At 38.6% G+C, this 17,195-nt stretch overlaps 6 protein-coding genes across 6 annotated transcripts; 3 read left to right on the forward strand and 3 right to left on the reverse strand.

Annotated features, from left to right (window-relative positions):
- Nucleotides 1-29: 29 nt before the first annotated feature.
- On the forward strand, nucleotides 30-3,069 carry C9374_004973 (uncharacterized protein; the record flags this gene model as incomplete). Its single annotated transcript, XM_044694671.1, has 2 exons — nucleotides 30-1,007; nucleotides 1,054-3,069. The coding sequence occupies 2 exons, from the start codon at nucleotides 30-32 to the stop codon at nucleotides 3,067-3,069; spliced, it is 2,994 nt and encodes a 997-aa protein (XP_044548685.1).
- Nucleotides 3,070-3,177: 108 nt separating this feature from the next.
- On the reverse strand, nucleotides 3,178-5,523 carry C9374_004974 (uncharacterized protein; the record flags this gene model as incomplete). Its single annotated transcript, XM_044694672.1, has 1 exon — nucleotides 3,178-5,523. The coding sequence occupies one exon, from the start codon at nucleotides 5,521-5,523 to the stop codon at nucleotides 3,178-3,180; it is 2,346 nt and encodes a 781-aa protein (XP_044548686.1).
- Nucleotides 5,524-5,813: 290 nt separating this feature from the next.
- Nucleotides 5,814-7,256, reverse strand: C9374_004975 (uncharacterized protein; the record flags this gene model as incomplete). Its single annotated transcript, XM_044694673.1, has 1 exon — nucleotides 5,814-7,256. The coding sequence occupies one exon, from the start codon at nucleotides 7,254-7,256 to the stop codon at nucleotides 5,814-5,816; it is 1,443 nt and encodes a 480-aa protein (XP_044548687.1).
- Nucleotides 7,257-8,033: 777 nt separating this feature from the next.
- C9374_004976 (uncharacterized protein) lies at nucleotides 8,034-10,860 on the forward strand (the record flags this gene model as incomplete). The annotated part of the gene is made up of 3 exons (XM_044694674.1): nucleotides 8,034-10,389; nucleotides 10,471-10,634; nucleotides 10,705-10,860. The coding sequence occupies 3 exons, from the start codon at nucleotides 8,034-8,036 to the stop codon at nucleotides 10,858-10,860; spliced, it is 2,676 nt and encodes an 891-aa protein (XP_044548688.1).
- A 58-nt stretch (nucleotides 10,861-10,918) lies between these two features.
- On the forward strand, nucleotides 10,919-12,862 carry C9374_004977 (uncharacterized protein; the record flags this gene model as incomplete). The annotated part of the gene is made up of 2 exons (XM_044694675.1): nucleotides 10,919-12,599; nucleotides 12,705-12,862. 2 exons carry the CDS (start codon nucleotides 10,919-10,921, stop codon nucleotides 12,860-12,862), a joined length of 1,839 nt encoding a protein of 612 aa, XP_044548689.1.
- A 1,760-nt stretch (nucleotides 12,863-14,622) lies between these two features.
- Nucleotides 14,623-16,089, reverse strand: C9374_004978 (uncharacterized protein; the record flags this gene model as incomplete). Its single annotated transcript, XM_044694676.1, has 2 exons — nucleotides 14,623-15,836; nucleotides 15,918-16,089. 2 exons carry the CDS (start codon nucleotides 16,087-16,089, stop codon nucleotides 14,623-14,625), a joined length of 1,386 nt encoding a protein of 461 aa, XP_044548690.1.
- Nucleotides 16,090-17,195: the final 1,106 nt, after the last annotated feature.

The following is a 17,195-nucleotide window of genomic DNA, read 5'->3' on the forward strand; positions in this document are numbered from 1 at the left end:
TTATTTATCAAATCACCACCAACAACATCATGTCTTCTTTGAAGAATTACAAGAGCAACATTGCCGATACATCCACCCATCCCTTTAATCAGCCCATCACAGAATCCTCAAACGTTGAGACGCTTCCTTCCAGTAATACTGCCAACACTACTCTCTCAGTAGCCACAACTACCACCCAACCATACTCTCCCCCATCAAATCAAAACAATCATCACACCACCGCCAAAATCCCTTCAGACAAACCTATTGGCTTTGTCAAATACTCCAAACAACAAGTGATATCATCACCTGCTTTATCCTCGTCTTCGCACACGTCCACAAACACAACAACCCCTAATTTAACCCCTCTTTCTAGCCCTTCCAATACTTCCTTGAGCCAACCATCCTCTTCCGCTTTACGTGATATTACTTCATCAGACACCACTACTCCTTCGACATCAAGCTTTTCAGAATCTTCTAACAACAACAACAATAGCAATGAAAAACATTTCACGCCTCTTTATCCTTCTCAAAACGCTCTCAAGACACTGACACTAGGATTGTCAGTTTTCTACAAGTCTTGTGCTCGTGAAAATATTCAAATACTCACAGTTCCAAGTGAAGGAGTTCATAATGGAGGGCATGACAACATAGAGGGAAATCTTATACTTTTTACAGGTGCCATTCTTGGAGACCGATATCATGTGCTTGGTTTATTGGGACAGGGAACTTTTGGCCAGGTAGTGAAATGTGAAGATCTCTTTACAAAACAAACTGTAGCTGTAAAGGTTATAAAAAACAAAACAGCGTACGTAAGGCAAGCACAGATAGAAATTTCTGTGTTGGATGATTTAAAAAACCATGGCAAAGAACAACATCATCATATTATTACCAAGCTTGACCAATTTACTCACATGAATCATCTGTGTATCGTTGTGGAGTTGTTGGGAATGAATTTATTTGAGCTTATCAAGCAGAATAGATTTATTGGGCTTTCTCTTAATCTTATTTCTGTATTTTTGTCTCAGGTAGGTAGTTGATTAATTTTAGTACAGATCATCATAACTGTATTAGATGTTGGATGCTCTGTGTTTGTTAGCTGATGCTGATATTATTCATTGTGACTTAAAACCAGAAAATATTTTATTAACAGACTTATCTCATCCAAAAGACCTGTTACGGGTGATAGACTTTGGATCCGCGTGTTACGCAAGAAATTCTGAATTTGCAGGAAATTTTTATATCCAATCTCGATTTTATAGAGCTCCAGAAGTTCTTTTAGGATTAAGGTACAACAAGTCAATAGATATGTGGTCATTAGGTTGTATTTGTGCGGAACTTTTCTTAGGATTGCCTTTGCTTCCTGGAGTAAATGAGTATAATCAATTAGCAAGAATTGTAGAAATGTTCGGAACACCTCCTCCCTACATGATAGAGTATGGCAAATTTGGATCAAAGTACTTTAATCAAATTTCTACTAGAACAAATGGACAAGACATTGATATGCCATTGCAACAAGATGGCAGCATTAGCTTTTATGAGCTAAAACCAGAACGTCAATTCTATCAAGAAAATCCCAAGGTCCCACAATTGGAGTGGAAAAGATATTTCAATTATACCAAACTTCCTGATTTAGTGAATCATTATGTAAGCAACTCTAAGGTTGATGAAAAGGAAATGACGTTAAGGGCTTCATTTGCAGATTTTTTGAATGGGCTACTTCAATTAGATCCTTTCAAGAGATGGACTCCAGATCAAGCAATACTTCATCCATTCATAACAAACAAGGAATTTACAACACCATTTATTCCACCACAAACGAAACATTCTCTTGCGAACGCCCAACAGCTCAAAAGATTACTTCCTCGTCCCTCTTTTCCTACTTCTCTTCCTCCTCATTTATTTGGTACATCGATAGGCACTCCAAATCAATCATTCCTTTCTTATGGACTTTCGCCTGTTACAGGTCCTGTTAATTATAACTCTGCGAATGCTTCTCCAATGACAAATTCCTATCTCAGACAAGCTTTTGCACCAAACTCTTTGGATCCACAACAAATACCGCTTGGTACAAGCCCATATGTTCCACATAGCATTCCAATTTCCAACACAAATCAAGTATCAGGAAGTTATAGTGGTAGCTTTGGAAGCTATACACAAGCTTCTTCGTGGGGGTCCAATATCAACTGTCCTAATGTCAATATGCACGGCAATTACATGGCTCCATATTCTTATCAACCATATCAAGCGTCACCTAGCACAGGTAGTTATTTGGGAATGTCACCACAAGTGTTTGGTTCATCAATTTTAGGATCAACACCTTCAGCTGCTGGTAGCTATGGAAATTCGTATGGAAGAAGACGAAGCTCAGCAGCCAGAAATCCTCCACTTCTTGATGGAAATATCAGAGAGAGCATGCAAGGCCTATCACTCGAGGACAATAACACCAATGCAACAACGACACACTCTGGAAGATCTAGATCTTTCTCGAATGGAGGCACCAAGCTCCAGACAAATAATTCTCAAAAAGTGTCGACTAATAAGAGCAACGCAAACGTAGGCGGTATCAAAGGCCAGCAGTCACAACAAGGCTCAAACACAGTATTCTCTTCAAAGCCGCCAAAGCATCCTCAAAAATCTCCTACTGGAAGACATCGTAGAAACGCTCATAGCTCACATAACTCATCTTCTGACAATATTGATGTGGGCGAGGGCAGCGAATCATGGGACCCATTTTTCAATAATGACGATACAGCATCTAGCACTGGCAGTTTTAATCCTTATTTCAATAGTTTTGACGAGGGAACCGATAAATCTCCGCTGGATTCACGCCACCAGGATTATGCAGAATCACCTTTGAACTCGAGCCTGCATGCCTCTCCTCAGAAACAACATTCGAAACCACTTTCTGTTGTTGGAACCTCATCAAAGGTTCATAACTCGTATGATGATAATAACCCAACGACTAGTTTTGGATACTCCTCAAAGAACAGACCAACAACGACCTCTCACTCCACTGTTGCAAGCAATAACAGTCATCACAACAAGCAAAACAAGAACTTGAAGAAAAAACCAACGAATAATTATTAAATTTGCTTTGTTAGTGGAGTGGACATCAGGTTATTGATTTCTTGTACAACTCGCTTGAGCATTTCGCAAGCGTTTAATAAGGCACAACTGGAAACAGCAGAAAATAGTTCACCTCCCAGTCTGCCTTTTAAACCAGGAGCTTATTTCTTCCATTTTGACATTTTCTTCGACGGCTCTATCTACAAGAGGAGGCAGCTCAATATTAACGTTAGCTCGAATTTTTAAGCTCAGTAATGCATGATGAATGGCGATTCTTAATTCTTGTTGTTGGAACGCTTCTCTCATCGTGGTAATTGCTTTCATTTCTCTAGCATATGATTCATTTTCACTTTTGCTCTTTTCCAACTCGGCCCTCAAATTGTTGATTTCAATCTTCATTGATGCCACGATTTTTTCATACCTATCCGTTATTTCTTGTATTTTGGTTTCAAGGGCTAATTTGTCAACTTGAAGGGTTTTCACTTGATTTTTCAACAACACCTCCCCACCTGGTAGATGAAACTTGGAAGAATCAATTGGTGTATATCCTATTAAGTCAACCATGTCTTCTCGCTCCTCGTTATGTTTTGAGTTGTTGTGTGTAGAACTTTGCTCCAGTCTCAGCGGTTGTGGGCGCTTTAAGCATACCACAGATTTCACAGACCTAATAGTTTTGCGTGGGCTATAATGAGGTATGTACAGTGAATCTGATTCTTCAATAGATGCTAATTTGTCTTTCCTATGTGCTACAGTGTCGTCTACAGATCCAGAAAATACTCGTCCTATCTTAAAGAATATCATGGAGGCTGCCAAATCCTTTTTCTTACACTTGTGTAACAAAAGAGATGCGCTAATACATGCATTTGCAAATCCACGATTGACAGCAAGACGATACCAAGACATGGCTTTTTTTCTCAATAATTTACATTCTATTTCGTCTTCAGTTTGGCTTGCCATCTCTTCATAAATGTTTCCAAGTTGTAGCATTGGCTTTGCATCACCACTTTGAATAATAGACTCGACATAGAAAAGCTTTGCTTTCGTAATATCCTTCCGTTCGTTCCCCACTCCTTTCAAATACATGGTTGCAATTTTTACACTTGCCTTTGCATAGTTATTTTGAAATGAAGCAAGTTGCAAATAATGTAACGCTTGGTCTTCTGAACGTACAATGCCGAAAGGATTATCACTTTCTAGCAAACAAAGATTGGCAAATGCATAACGAGCTTGAGCATGACCAAGATCTGCAGCTTCCCGGTATACAATATAAGCGTCAGACAATTCTGGCATTTCTAAAGCTTGATGATATTTAAGCGCCGCCTCTTCAAGGTTGAACTGGTGTAATCCAGTAGAAGATAAGATGAGATCTTTCTTCAATTTCTCATAATCTTTGTGACACTCCAAAATATCCTCCACAAGATATTGAAACCATTCTGAATGCATTTCATGATGAAGAGGAGGCTCGGATGGCTGAAGAACATACTCTACCTCCGCATTGACATGATTGGATTTGTGCTCAATTTTAAGCGGTAATGAAAATGGATAATGTACATCATCATTTAGATCATGCTTTTTGAGCTCTAGAAAAAGGTAGTTATTGTATATCACGCCCCAATTTGACTCCTTCGCATGAATAGTTACTGATAACGACGAATCTAACAGCACTTCTTCTCTAAACCGTTCATCTTCTTCTCTTACTTGTAAAAAAGCTTTCACTCGTTGTTCATGAATCTCCACTTTCAACTCCAACCTTCCATCATTCATATTTACATCATCTCCATCACGCCTTACTATCGGAATCAACACAAAAATATATTCTCTATTTTGTTTCCATAGAAAACGACAAAACGGTCTCTCGTTCTCACATCCATCACCAAGACATTGAGTTTCCTTAATATCCTTCCTCCATCTCCGCCAATGAAGAAATTCCAACGTCTCTTCCTCAAACACCTCAAAAGCCTTTCTCCGATGAAGCATGAAGGAGGAAATTTTTTTATGACTCTTCCGAAACACCCGAGAGGAATGACGAAGCATGGAAGAACTTGAATAACGAGGGAAGGATGAATGCCTATTCTTGGAAGCATCATGCATTGGAGAAGGAGGAACATTTTCATCATGGCATGATGTATTGCAAGAGGGAAAATGATGAGAATTCAATAATGGAAAATCATACAGATCGTGTGCTTCGAAAATTCTTGGCGCCGAAGACTCTTTGCATGAAAAGGATCTATTCCGAGAAGGACTTGATGGGGAGAGTGGACTTGAACGTGAAGGTAGACCAACTAGAAAATGCGCTGTGGACATTCGTGGCGAACATGGAGGTGAAACTAATTCCTCATCCACATGTTGGAATGAAAGCTTGGAACGAGGGGATAAATAGGGCAATACATTTTGTAACAGAGGTGGATTTGAGGTTGTAGAGGTGAGATTGTCTTGAATTGCTTCTCCACCTCTACTCTTATTCCTTGAATGCATTGATATTAGATGGAAAGAGTGGATGATGCTTTTGTTTAGAATGAATTTGTATTCGTTGCATTCTTGGACCAGTGAAAGGTTTGACATAACATGACTGGATGGAGCGTGCTCTATCTCTATTGAACTTGTAAATTACAAAACAAGAATTATGAACCCAACTCAACAACCCAATAAGGAAGTGACAAATGTCAATGATGTATTTTTTTTCAATGTTGAAAGAACATGACAATTTTAACATGACAAAGACATCTCTTAACTATGGTACAATAATTTCATGAGGGAATGGACCATCAAAGGTCTTGCTCAAAATCCGAAAAACTTGGAGATCTCTCTCCAATTCTTCTTTTGAAACACTCGTCGTCATTCTGACAATGGTGTGTTTTCTTCTTGTCTTTTGAAACTAATGCAAAAGGACTCGATCTAAAAATCAATTGTTCTTGATAGTACAAACAAAGACAAAAGCGAAATTTTGTTACCTTCTTCGTTCCCACTTTTGAAATAGAGAAAGAACCTTGGACAAAGGATGTATGAATACTTTCTGAATTGCTCTTGGTTGGTTGAAACTCTGCTACAAATTGATCATTCATTTCAGACTTTTCAGGACAATCGACTTGGAATTCCAAAGCTGAGACATCCAAATCCGGAATCGAATGTGGGAGACGATACACTAAAATGTATCGATAAGGATTGCCCTTGTTGGAAGAACAATATGCAAAGCGTAAGGCACTTCCACAACAATTAGTCATTTCAGGTAATAGACCATACAATTTTTGAGATTCTCCACGTCGAGTTCTGTAAGTCATAATCACTCCAGTTCCCATTTCCAAGTATGGCAAATAAATGTCAGTACCTTCTGGAAGAGAAGCATTGAGGGATATTTGAGAAGATGATTCCTCACTGGTATCTGAATCAGAATGATCGACACTTGCAGAGTCTTCCAATTTGAATTGTGATGAAAGGCGTTCATGAATCGGATGGCCGGAATCGGAGGAGGAAGAAGCTACCGGAGAGGAAGCATGTCGTTTCTTTAACTTCTTTGTACGCTGTTGAAGAGGTGGACTTGTAACGCTCATAGAATCATGCTTTCGTTTTGTCAAGTTGGAACCATTCCATTCCAACATGGATGAAACAGCATCCTTCTTGTTACCTTGATTTGGTAATTCATTGTACTGTGGCGTGTTGAGTGGTTGGAATGGACACTCGTTAGGAATTTGTCCAATCAAACGACCGAGTTGATCATAGGACAGACCGGTCGATGATGACAATGGAGTTGTGCATGGAATTTGCATCAAGTGAGAAATTGAAACTGGAGCGTTATTGCTTGTTGTGGACAAACGAGAGTCAGGACTTGTGGATTGGAATTTTCCGTCCCATGTCGAGGGAATTCTCAATTGATTGAAATCTGCAGAGGATACCAAAGAGGGGTCAACTGGGAATCCAATCACGAGTAACCAAGATGGAGAAGAGCCACTTGGAGGCATGACTGCTTGCATGGGAAGGCTATGGATCAATCCGCCGTTGTTCAATGGTTGAATGGTTTCTATGGATGATGAGAGAAGAGGATGTTGGGAATTTTCTGAATTCTCATCTTGATTCGTGGAGAAACAAGAGCTTGAATCTGGAGTACAAACGAAAGAATCTTGTTCTTGGTGATCAAAGACGTCTTGCTCATGGAGGAATACTTCTTCTTGTGGATTGGAATCAAATATTGAAGTGTTGTTATACTCGCTCATGTTGTTCATGATTCAGTGGATCGATCAATGGTTGTATGAAATGAATTCTTTGTTTTTTTTTTCGAGATTGGATGAAAAACTGGGAAAATTTGAACACTCGTTGATCATGCAAGTTGTTGGTGTGGACTTGCTGTTTGTTGGTGGGGTTGTAAACCCATCGTCGAATACCTTTTCACGCTTTTTTGATGTGTAACATGTGCGTGAGACTTTAAATGTACAAAATCCTTTCGGAAATTTTCACGTTCTGTTGGATCGTGAACACACTGCAACACCAAAACGTGAACGGTACTCACCTCAACAATTCTGTTGTATCAACCCTTGGCCAAGGGTTCGTCTCCTGGTTTACAGACTGTTACATCAAAAATTCAAGTTATTAATAAGAAGCGTTGTTTACAAAAAATATGCAAACTTGAGGTTGGCAATCACGATACCACTTCATGTTGGCCAGTTGCCAGTTGGATTCCGATACTTTGAAATTGGATTTGCAGATCATAGAAGAAATTGTTGCCTGTATCATGAACCGTTGGTGATGTTGTACTGTTCAGAATATGGATAAGAGCGAATCGTTGAGTTTCATTGAATGATTCGTCATGATGAGAACAGGCTTCCAGTAAAACTTTTGGGAACTTGTTGCAAGCCTTCCAACAACTTTCCAAATAAGATTGAAAATTTCGGAAACTGACATTGAGATTCCAATTAGCTTCGGAAATGAATTTCATCAATTCCACACAACAAAAAGACAACTTGCATCACCACTGCCTCCACTCAACACAAAAAATGTTTGACAGGCATGACGAGCTCTGTCGCTCTTCAAAGAGTTGCTCTCTGATGACAACACCGAGCACGATCATAAAGAAGCAGTTCGATCGTTCTCAGCTCGGCCTTTCCATGATGATTATTCTTGCAACATGCAGTCTCATTCTGGTTCTTACTCTTCCTATTGCATCATTCGCTCAAGAACTGTGTAGAGGCAAAATGCCCACATGGAAACAACGATTGTGTAGAGATAAGACATCTACTTTCCAACCTTCGTGGTGTCGATTTCAGAATCCATTTGCTTCTGTCCCTTTTCTGTTTAGTGATGGTAGATTTCCACAGTTGCCTTCTGCTGAGAGTGGTATTGTTTGTGAAACGTCAGTGAGTGGAGTATTGAGCATGTTGAATGGTACGATCATTGGTAGTGGTGGTGATGGATCACATCCTGTAATATCACCGAGGGATAAATGCAAGTACATTACCAAAATTAACACCTTAGAATTTGATCGGTTGCCAGAGGGTGAGAATCGATATGTAGTGTTTGGTTTGGTGTCTGGCGAGATTGTACTTGTAAATTTCAACAAAGACAAAGCTTTTTTGGCAGGAAAGACATCTGACAGGAGCACCGTCCAATTCATGGATGCTATTGCACACAACGGGTCAAATATTTTAATCGCAACAATTTCAAAGGAGAATGCAGTTTCTTTGTTTACTGGTGAAATGACTGGTTCACCTGATTCGATCAATGCATGCCCTTATCGTCAGGAGCCCTCACACATGCAACCTTTAGACGTCAGATTCACCGTGTATATGGGCAAAGTATATTTAGGAGTTCTCTATTACAACCATCAAGACAGAAAGTTTCGGTTAAGGTTTAACTTGTTAGACGGATGTGAAATTTCAAGCACACAATTTCTTCAATTTGATATTTTGGCTCCTTTCACTTCAAATTTAAGTTTTAGGCCTTTTTCACAGTCTGGATTGTTCGGAAACACATTTACAACTGCAAGCGCACAAAAATTTAGATTGTTATTGCAGTTCACAACAAAGAAGCATGTTAAAATTGTTGAATTTCTACCCCAGAATTCTAGTATTTATTACCATGTGGACATGACCCAAGTTGATTCCAGCTCCTTTTACGTAGCTGCAGAGGATGAAGAAATTACAGGTGCAACGATAGCAAACGAATTTATTAGAAGAATTGATTTGGAAAAGAGCACTTGTGAAAACATTGTTGGAAACCCAAGTCAAGGATTGAATTTAGTATTGTCCTTGAAAAAGCCAAACTACTCTCATTATTTGAAGGCAAGAAATTTATTGGAATTTGGTGTTTATGCTTTTTACAATGATACTAATAGAGTGTTTGATAATCCAGCTGGACGAGCGAATACCTCCTTATGTTCTATCGTCAATGGAACTTTTTGGAACAGTGAAACTCAAAAGTGTCAGGAATCGTTTAATATTGAGACCAAGCTTGAGGGATTTCTTGAAAATGAGAACGTTTTAGAAATTCGTTCGCGTTATTATGACGTTCCTTCCAACTTTAGTTTCATTTTGAATCAGGACCTCACAGAGATGATTGATGTGGAAAAAACATGTACGATTGGAGGTGTTATTATTCCACAATGTGAAAAGCTACTGAATGGATCGAATTGTTATTTTCAAGCACTGAACAAACTTGGGCAGCTATTCGTTCCACAATTTTTACAAGATTACATGGTCAATCAAATATTTATTTCAAAATCAGGAAAGGAAATTTTGGTGTATGGTTTGCAACAAGAATTGTGTTCCATGAACGCACTTGTGATGGAGTCTTACAACAAAATTCGACTTGTAGGCGAATCTGAATTTCTAGAAGCTTCTTCCAATGCCCAACATTTATTTGTCACAGTGTGGAGAGAACGATGGGAATTACAATCCCAACAACGGTTTTACAACATTTGTCAAACACTCAAATCTAATCCAGAGGATCAATTTCTGAAACCTTTTCAGAGTGCATGCTCCTCAACTCCTGAGGCCATACCTGTGAATTTGAATCACTTTGGACAGTACACCTCGTCATGTTTTAGTGGCATGTCGTGTCCATCCATCAGAAAAGTCATTCTTAATACAGTTCCGGAAGGTCACTACACAGAACGACCGAATGCTGTGAAAGAGTGTGAAGTTTCCAATTTTTGTGTCTCAGGAGTACAGCAACCTTGTCCACCAGGATTCATGTGTCCATTTAAGGGAATGACTAAACCAATTGCTTGCTCCTTTGATACCGTCAACACAGCATCTGACATCGATACAAGAGAAGTTTCCCAATGGCCAGGTCCAAAGGGATCCAGTACATGTGCACGAAAAGGCACTTCATTCCCTGAACCTTGCCCAAATGGTAAGTAGCAGTTTTGTGTTGTTTAAATAGTTGTTGGCCTTGAATATTGTGGCACGTGAACAATGATTGAATTGAAAATAGGAACATTTTGTATCACTCCGTACTTTCCAGCTCTTCCAATCTCGCCAGGACTTTATATTCAAGATCAATCTACGATCAAGAAGTGTGAAATTGGAGATTATTGTAATTTAGGAAGATTTGTCGTGAGTGGTGAGGATGCCGCTACGAACCAAACTTCTCTTAAGGTAAGTTTAAGAACAGATCTTAAAATGATTCACAAATTTGGAATTTCTCTTGTGTTTGATGTGATGACAGTGTCCTGAACAAACCTATTGTGAAAATCCTTCGATCGTGGAGCCCACTGTGTGCATACCCACTTCCAATCTTTCTCTGTACTGCCCACCCGGAACTTCGACACGAAATTTATGTGCACCAGGATTTTATTGCCCTCGGCCAACTGAGAACGAATAACAAACGAATTTTGACAAATGTATGTGGAACATTCAGACCAGGAAGAGTAAGCTGCATAATGGGTCCTAGCGGAAGCGGTAAATCCACACTGTTGGCAGCCCTTTCGGATCATGCTCACTACGCCAATGTCTATGGAGACATCAAAATCAATGGCGTTAAAGCTTCTATGAAACAATTCAAGAATGTTTGTGCATTTGTGACACAGGATGATTTTATGAATCGACAACTGACAGTGGAAGAAGCCATCCTCTTTTCTGCTCGAACTCGTTTAAATTGGAGTGTGAGTCAAAAGAGATTGGAACGGTTAGTCGACGGTGTCATTCAATTATTGGATTTAAATGAAGTTCGTCATTCCATTATTGGAGATGAAAACAAGAGAGGTATTTCCGGAGGTCAACGAAAACGTGTCAGTATTGCCATGGAATTTGTGGCATGTCCATATGTATTGTTTTTAGATGAACCTACCTCCAGTTTAGATTCTTATAGCAGTTTTGAAGTTGCTAAATCTATGAAAGACATTGCACGAAGTGGAATAACAGTAGTAGCTGTAGTGCATCAACCTCGTTATGAAATCTTTCAAATGTTTGACGATGTCATCTTGTTGGGAAAAGGAGGACGTGTCGCATACGCTGGTCCTTGCTCAACAGCAATGGATTACTTTAAGAATGAATTACAATTGGAATGTCCCCCGTTTGTGAATCCAAGTGACTTCTTTCTCGATGCCATCTATGATCCTCAAGCAGCCTATCGAGCACAAACAGAGAGAAATTCAACAACAAGTTCTTCTCAGAGAAAATCCACAGAATTTCGAGGTCTCACATGTGATGAAATTTTCCAAAAATGGGAAATGTACCAAAGCAAGAATTCCAGTGCTTTACATCGAAACGATGATACAAGTTCTCATCTTTCTGACAATCATTCCTCGAGCCTTAATGGACATACTGAGTCCTCCTATGATATATTAGTGAAGGAAGAAGAGAATCGAAAACAAAGTGCACTTCTCCATTTCATTGTGTGTCTATATCGATCCTTTTCATTGAAAATTCGTGATATTATGAGTTTCTTTATCGACAGTTTGATGGTCTACATTTCTGGCTTGGCGCTCGGTATTATCTTTCTCAAAGAAACATACACAGGTCCCATGCCTTCTGAACTCATTCAAAGCTGTCCCGTTGCCATTCGTAGCATTTGTGAATATCCTCTCAATAATCCTTTGATCAATGTGGCAAGTATTGTTCCATTAGCACTCGGGTTGTGTGCCTCCATGAGCTCTCTAAGTACCTTTGGAACGAGACAAGAGCAACTCGTATTCAAGAAGGAACGTTCGAGTGGTTTATCAACAATTGCCTATTTTCTAGCCAAGAACTTGGAACAGTTACCTAATATTGTGTTAGGTCCATTAATATTCCTTTCCATCTTTTTGTGCTTGTATGCTCCTCGAGCTTCCTTTGGAGAGTATTATTATATTATCTTGTTGATGCAATTTTCTGCATTTGGATTGGGTAGCTTAATCAGTGTTTCCATTCGGATGGATTTGTCTCAATTGGCAAGTGCTGTATCGGTGTTGGTGTTTCAGTTAGTCGGTGGCTCAAAACCAACATTGCCTCAAATGAAATCCATCTTTGTACCCATGTATTGGTTTAGTTGCATTTCATACATTCGATATTGTCAGGAAGCTCTGTATTTGGTGGAAATCAAGTATTATAAGGATACATATGATATCAAGTCGTCACTGGAATGTAAGTATGATTTTGTAAAATGGCAGAATTTTGGTAACATTTGTATCTATTGCAACAACGATCTCACATGAATGTAACCAACCATACTCATTGGACAATGTGTAGTATTTGGATATGATTTGGATAATTTTAACTTTTGTGTAGGAATGATTCCAGTTTTTGGAATTGTATTTAGAATTTTAACATTAATCATGCTGTACCAGAGGACATACCTTTTAGCACCTTACACCTTACACTTTAGTGCCGTTTGCAATGGCACGTAGTCCCAAAAAGGAGATACAAATAGCACTTAACACTGGAGTGCCAAATGCAAACAGCACCTGACACTTGAGTGCCGAGTGTCATCAGCACCTGTATATTTTTTAATTTATTTAAATATTATTTTGAAATTACAAACCTCCGTCTTCACGGTTGTGAGCAACGGGCCTCAAAATTCTCTTCACTACACAATCATCATCGAGTATAGGAAACAGCATCACGAACGCAATTTTTGGACAATTCGTCTGACAACGACAATACCAAATGATCATCTACGAAATTTAGTTTATGGAGGGAAGAATAGACTCACGCTCATTTTCTAAGGTGAAGCGTTGTGAGGCAAGTGGTTCAAATAATGTTCCACCGTTCAGCACCTGTTTTCTGAGTTGATGTTGCGCCATACAACACGGCGTTGAAAGAGATTGAGATGAAGTTGTCGAACAGGATGTCAGAGCTTGCTGAATGAACTTGAGAGACGATTTATGTTGAGGAAAAACACTTGCAGTACATGTAGGAAAACATTTTCATTTGGTTCAACAGGGGAGTGAAACTTGCCAGCTTTTCTTCATAGTGACATGTACTTTTGTTCAATTGTTACAAAAACGGTGAGAAGAACAAGAGAATGGTGCTCAACACTGTTGTTGGCTGATGTAATCGAATTTGAGTGATTTGGGAATGACGGTAACAGCAAAAGTCAAGCTGAAGCAATCAGAAGGGTACAATTAAGGGAACTGGAATCAGTTTTTGTTTCGTAGTCATACTTCTTAACGGCTGAGTCTATCATCATGAATGAAAGGTTAACATATCATCTTTTGTGCCTCCCAACTCCTTTCATACGAAGGTCCAAGCTAACATACGAAAGGAAAGTAGATGCATGAGATTAAATCATGCCTTTTTTTTGTTTGATAGATTCGTTTGAACACGAAGTAGAATGGTTAGGTTCACAAACTAGTACCTCCATTTCAATCAACATCCATTTCGCACCTTACACTCAAGTGTCAAATACAAATAGCACCTTACACTCAAGTGTCAAATACAAATCACACTTCATTCATTTGGCACTCAAGTGTCAAATGCAAACAGCACTGACACTAAGTGTAAGGTGTAAGGTGCCAAAATATAACAACTCGCTGTACCAACTTCCTGATGATTCCTTCCTCAATATTGCCACCATGTATTTCCGATACTATTCTCGATGGGAAAATCTCAAATCCATACCAAGAAAAGTTAAAAATTATGTCAAGAAAAAGAAACAAAAAGATCTTCATTAAAAGTGTGATGTGATGTCAGATTTCTTTCACCTCTGACATGAGAACTTACATGTGTTGCTTGTTTATTTTGGCAATGACACTAATAAACTCACACATGCGACTTAATTAATTCGATGAAAAGTTGGACCAGTGATATTCGATGAATTTCCATTCTGGTCGCTCGGATTCATCAGATGGGCATAGTGGCCTGTGTAGACACATGACATTGTGTTAGCACCAACAGCAGTCAGATGAATGCTAATATTCGCGGGTCGGACTGGAGTTGTGCTGCTGTTGTTGTTAGAGGAAGAAGAAGAAGATGATGCTTGTTGTGAAGTATTAGAACTGGTCCCTGTGTTCATGTCTTGATGTCCATCAGATAGGGAAACTATTGTCTGTCAAGTTCTTGTTATTTTTTTGCAAGTGGAAAATGACAGTTCAGAGCGAGACAGCTGCCTGGTAAACCAAAAAAAAGGATTCAACTGATAATACAAACAAAATTGGTCTCAATATATTTACATGAGCATGCAATTTTCATCCTTTCCTCCTCCCAACTTTTCCACTCGCATTCTCTTGTAATACATTTTAAGTGCTTCTTGAATGACTTGATTAATATTTGTGTTTTCTTTTGAACTTGTTTCAATATAACCTGAAAACAGTGGATAGGTTTTGAGGAAGGAAGCCACTTCTTCGTCACTCACACAAAATTTCTTTCGTATGGATGATGACTGTTGTTGTGAAGAGTTCATCATGGATGTGTCTTTTTTCGGTGGTACTCGTGGAAGTGTTTGTGAAAAGACAACAATTTCTTGAAATGTTGCACCACGTGTCGCATTATTTTTGTCACCTTCATCAAAGGTCTTCATATTTTGAATCGTACCAGAACGTGGTTTGTTATCAAAAGTTTTAGTGGGATGAGGAGGTCTTGTATGAAGAGGTTCTTTGGAATAAGCTGTAAATTCTTTCAAGCTACTACTTCTCTGTCGAATGTGTTTGGGTTTTTCTTGAGAGTTTGATGTCACGTTTTCTTCTGTTTTGTTAGCATGTTGAGATGAAGAGCTTATTGAGGAGGATTGAGGCATTGGAGGAATGGGTTTGATAGAAGTGGTTGTTGTTGTGGACATTTTGTTTGAAGTATTATTGGTAGATGAATGAAGTGGTTTTGGAATTTCTGGAAGCTTCATGGCATGATGTAAGGCTGGTCGTTTGTAGGTACTAATATTGTCAGCGCTTGAACTACTGATATAGAGTTTCTTTTCCTGCGTATGTGAAACTGTATTATATTGCCCTCTTGACGTTGAAGAGGACACAACGTTCAGTGCTGAAGAGCTTGTATTTTCTTGCTCGGTTGTGAGAGTTGAAACATTTGTTTGAAAATTTCTTCGAATTCGTTGTTCAGAAGGTGTCAACAAGGGTGGTGCCTTCACTGTGAGTTTTCTGGTGACATCATGTTGTATACTTTTCCAATCATATTCTTCAATAACTGGTTCATAACAATCGGATTTTGTCCCAACCAAAAATATTACTTTTTCATCAAGTGGTAATCCCTTAATACTTTTCAATTGTCGAATATATTTCACGAGATTGGTAAAACTTGTTCGATCATTAAGAGCAAAACACATGAGATAAATGTCTGCAATTTTATCATATTGAGCATTGACATGTTCAAAATCTTCTAATCCAATGGTATCATAGAACTGCAATCGAATATTATATCCTTCAAATTTATCTATTTATCAAAATTCACCATCGTTTCATCACATATTTCAATCATATTTGAAAAATTATTGTAAACCAACAACATACTTACAGGCAACATAGGACCCTAAATATTGCCGAGGAACATATTCTTCATTAAAATCACTCGTCCGAAACCTAATGATGAAAGATGATTTTCCAACATTGGAATCTCCCAATAAACAAATTGAAACCGTTGGCGGTGGTGTATTTGATGATGAATTACTAGAACTTCCAAAAGACATGATCGGGTTGTAATCCAACAAATCCAATGTTTGAAACTCTAATAATTTTTAATATAGTACTGGCAATCTGAAACAAGAAGGGAGAGGATATGATTTGCTCACAAAAGGAGATTCAAAGATAACGGAACAACTTGTTGATAATTTTTTTTGTGAAAAGCATCCATAAAACGATCAAAGCAAACAATGATGTGTTTGTTGATGGACAAGTATTGATTCACGGAGAAGAATTATTTGAAAAACTGAACTGGTAGATCCGGATCAGATCTTTACAAAATTAAAATGACACATGGTGGTTTAACTCGAGCCAAAATTCTCCAGCGAGTTTGTTGGTGTGTTTGTTGCGTCTCGCCCCTTGTGTGTTTTGTTGTGTGAGAATCCTCTTTGGTGAAAAATTCAAAAAAGTAAACTTAGTGCGCTGTTAGTCCGAAGAGTTTGCGGAATAACTCAACAAAAAAAAATGCCAACAAGTCAACAATTACACCCTCTCCAACACAGCATTTAGTACTTCGAAATGTTTCATTTAATAAAGATTCTGTTTCATCATATACAATCAAGACATCGAAATGATTCCCGATACTTAAATTCATTATGTTTTGACAGAAATATCCCATTCCAATTTTATCAATGGTTGGAGATGTCCAATAATCGTCAACAGAAGCAATCGAACAACTCCCATCATGTCATCGTTTGTGAAATAGTACAGAGAATTGGTTTAAATATTACATCTTATTTTTGCCTTTTTATTAGGGCCAATTGAGTGGTCATCCACAATGCTCTCGGATTGGCGTTCAATTGATTTCGTTGAAAATAGGTTGTCACATTGTTTCGATGACGCTTATTTCGTTGTTCTATATCATCATTTTTGATCTTCTTCAGTATCGGAATGGTCGTCATTGTTGTTATCGTTGTGGCATGCTTGTTGTTATCACATGACTTGTTGGTGGTTCATTCACAATTTAGGTGATGATCTGTTTGTGGCTTCGTTTTTTTTGAGTTATATCCGAAAAACTCTTCGCATAAAGTTTACTTTTTTGAATTTTTCACCACAGAGGATTCTCACACAACAAAACACACAAGGGGCGAGACGCAACCAACACACCAACAAA

This window comes from Naegleria lovaniensis, assembly GCF_003324165.1.
Source record: "Naegleria lovaniensis strain ATCC 30569 chromosome Unknown tig022, whole genome shotgun sequence".
NCBI lineage: Eukaryota > Heterolobosea > Eutetramitea > Acrasida > Naegleriidae > Naegleria > Naegleria lovaniensis.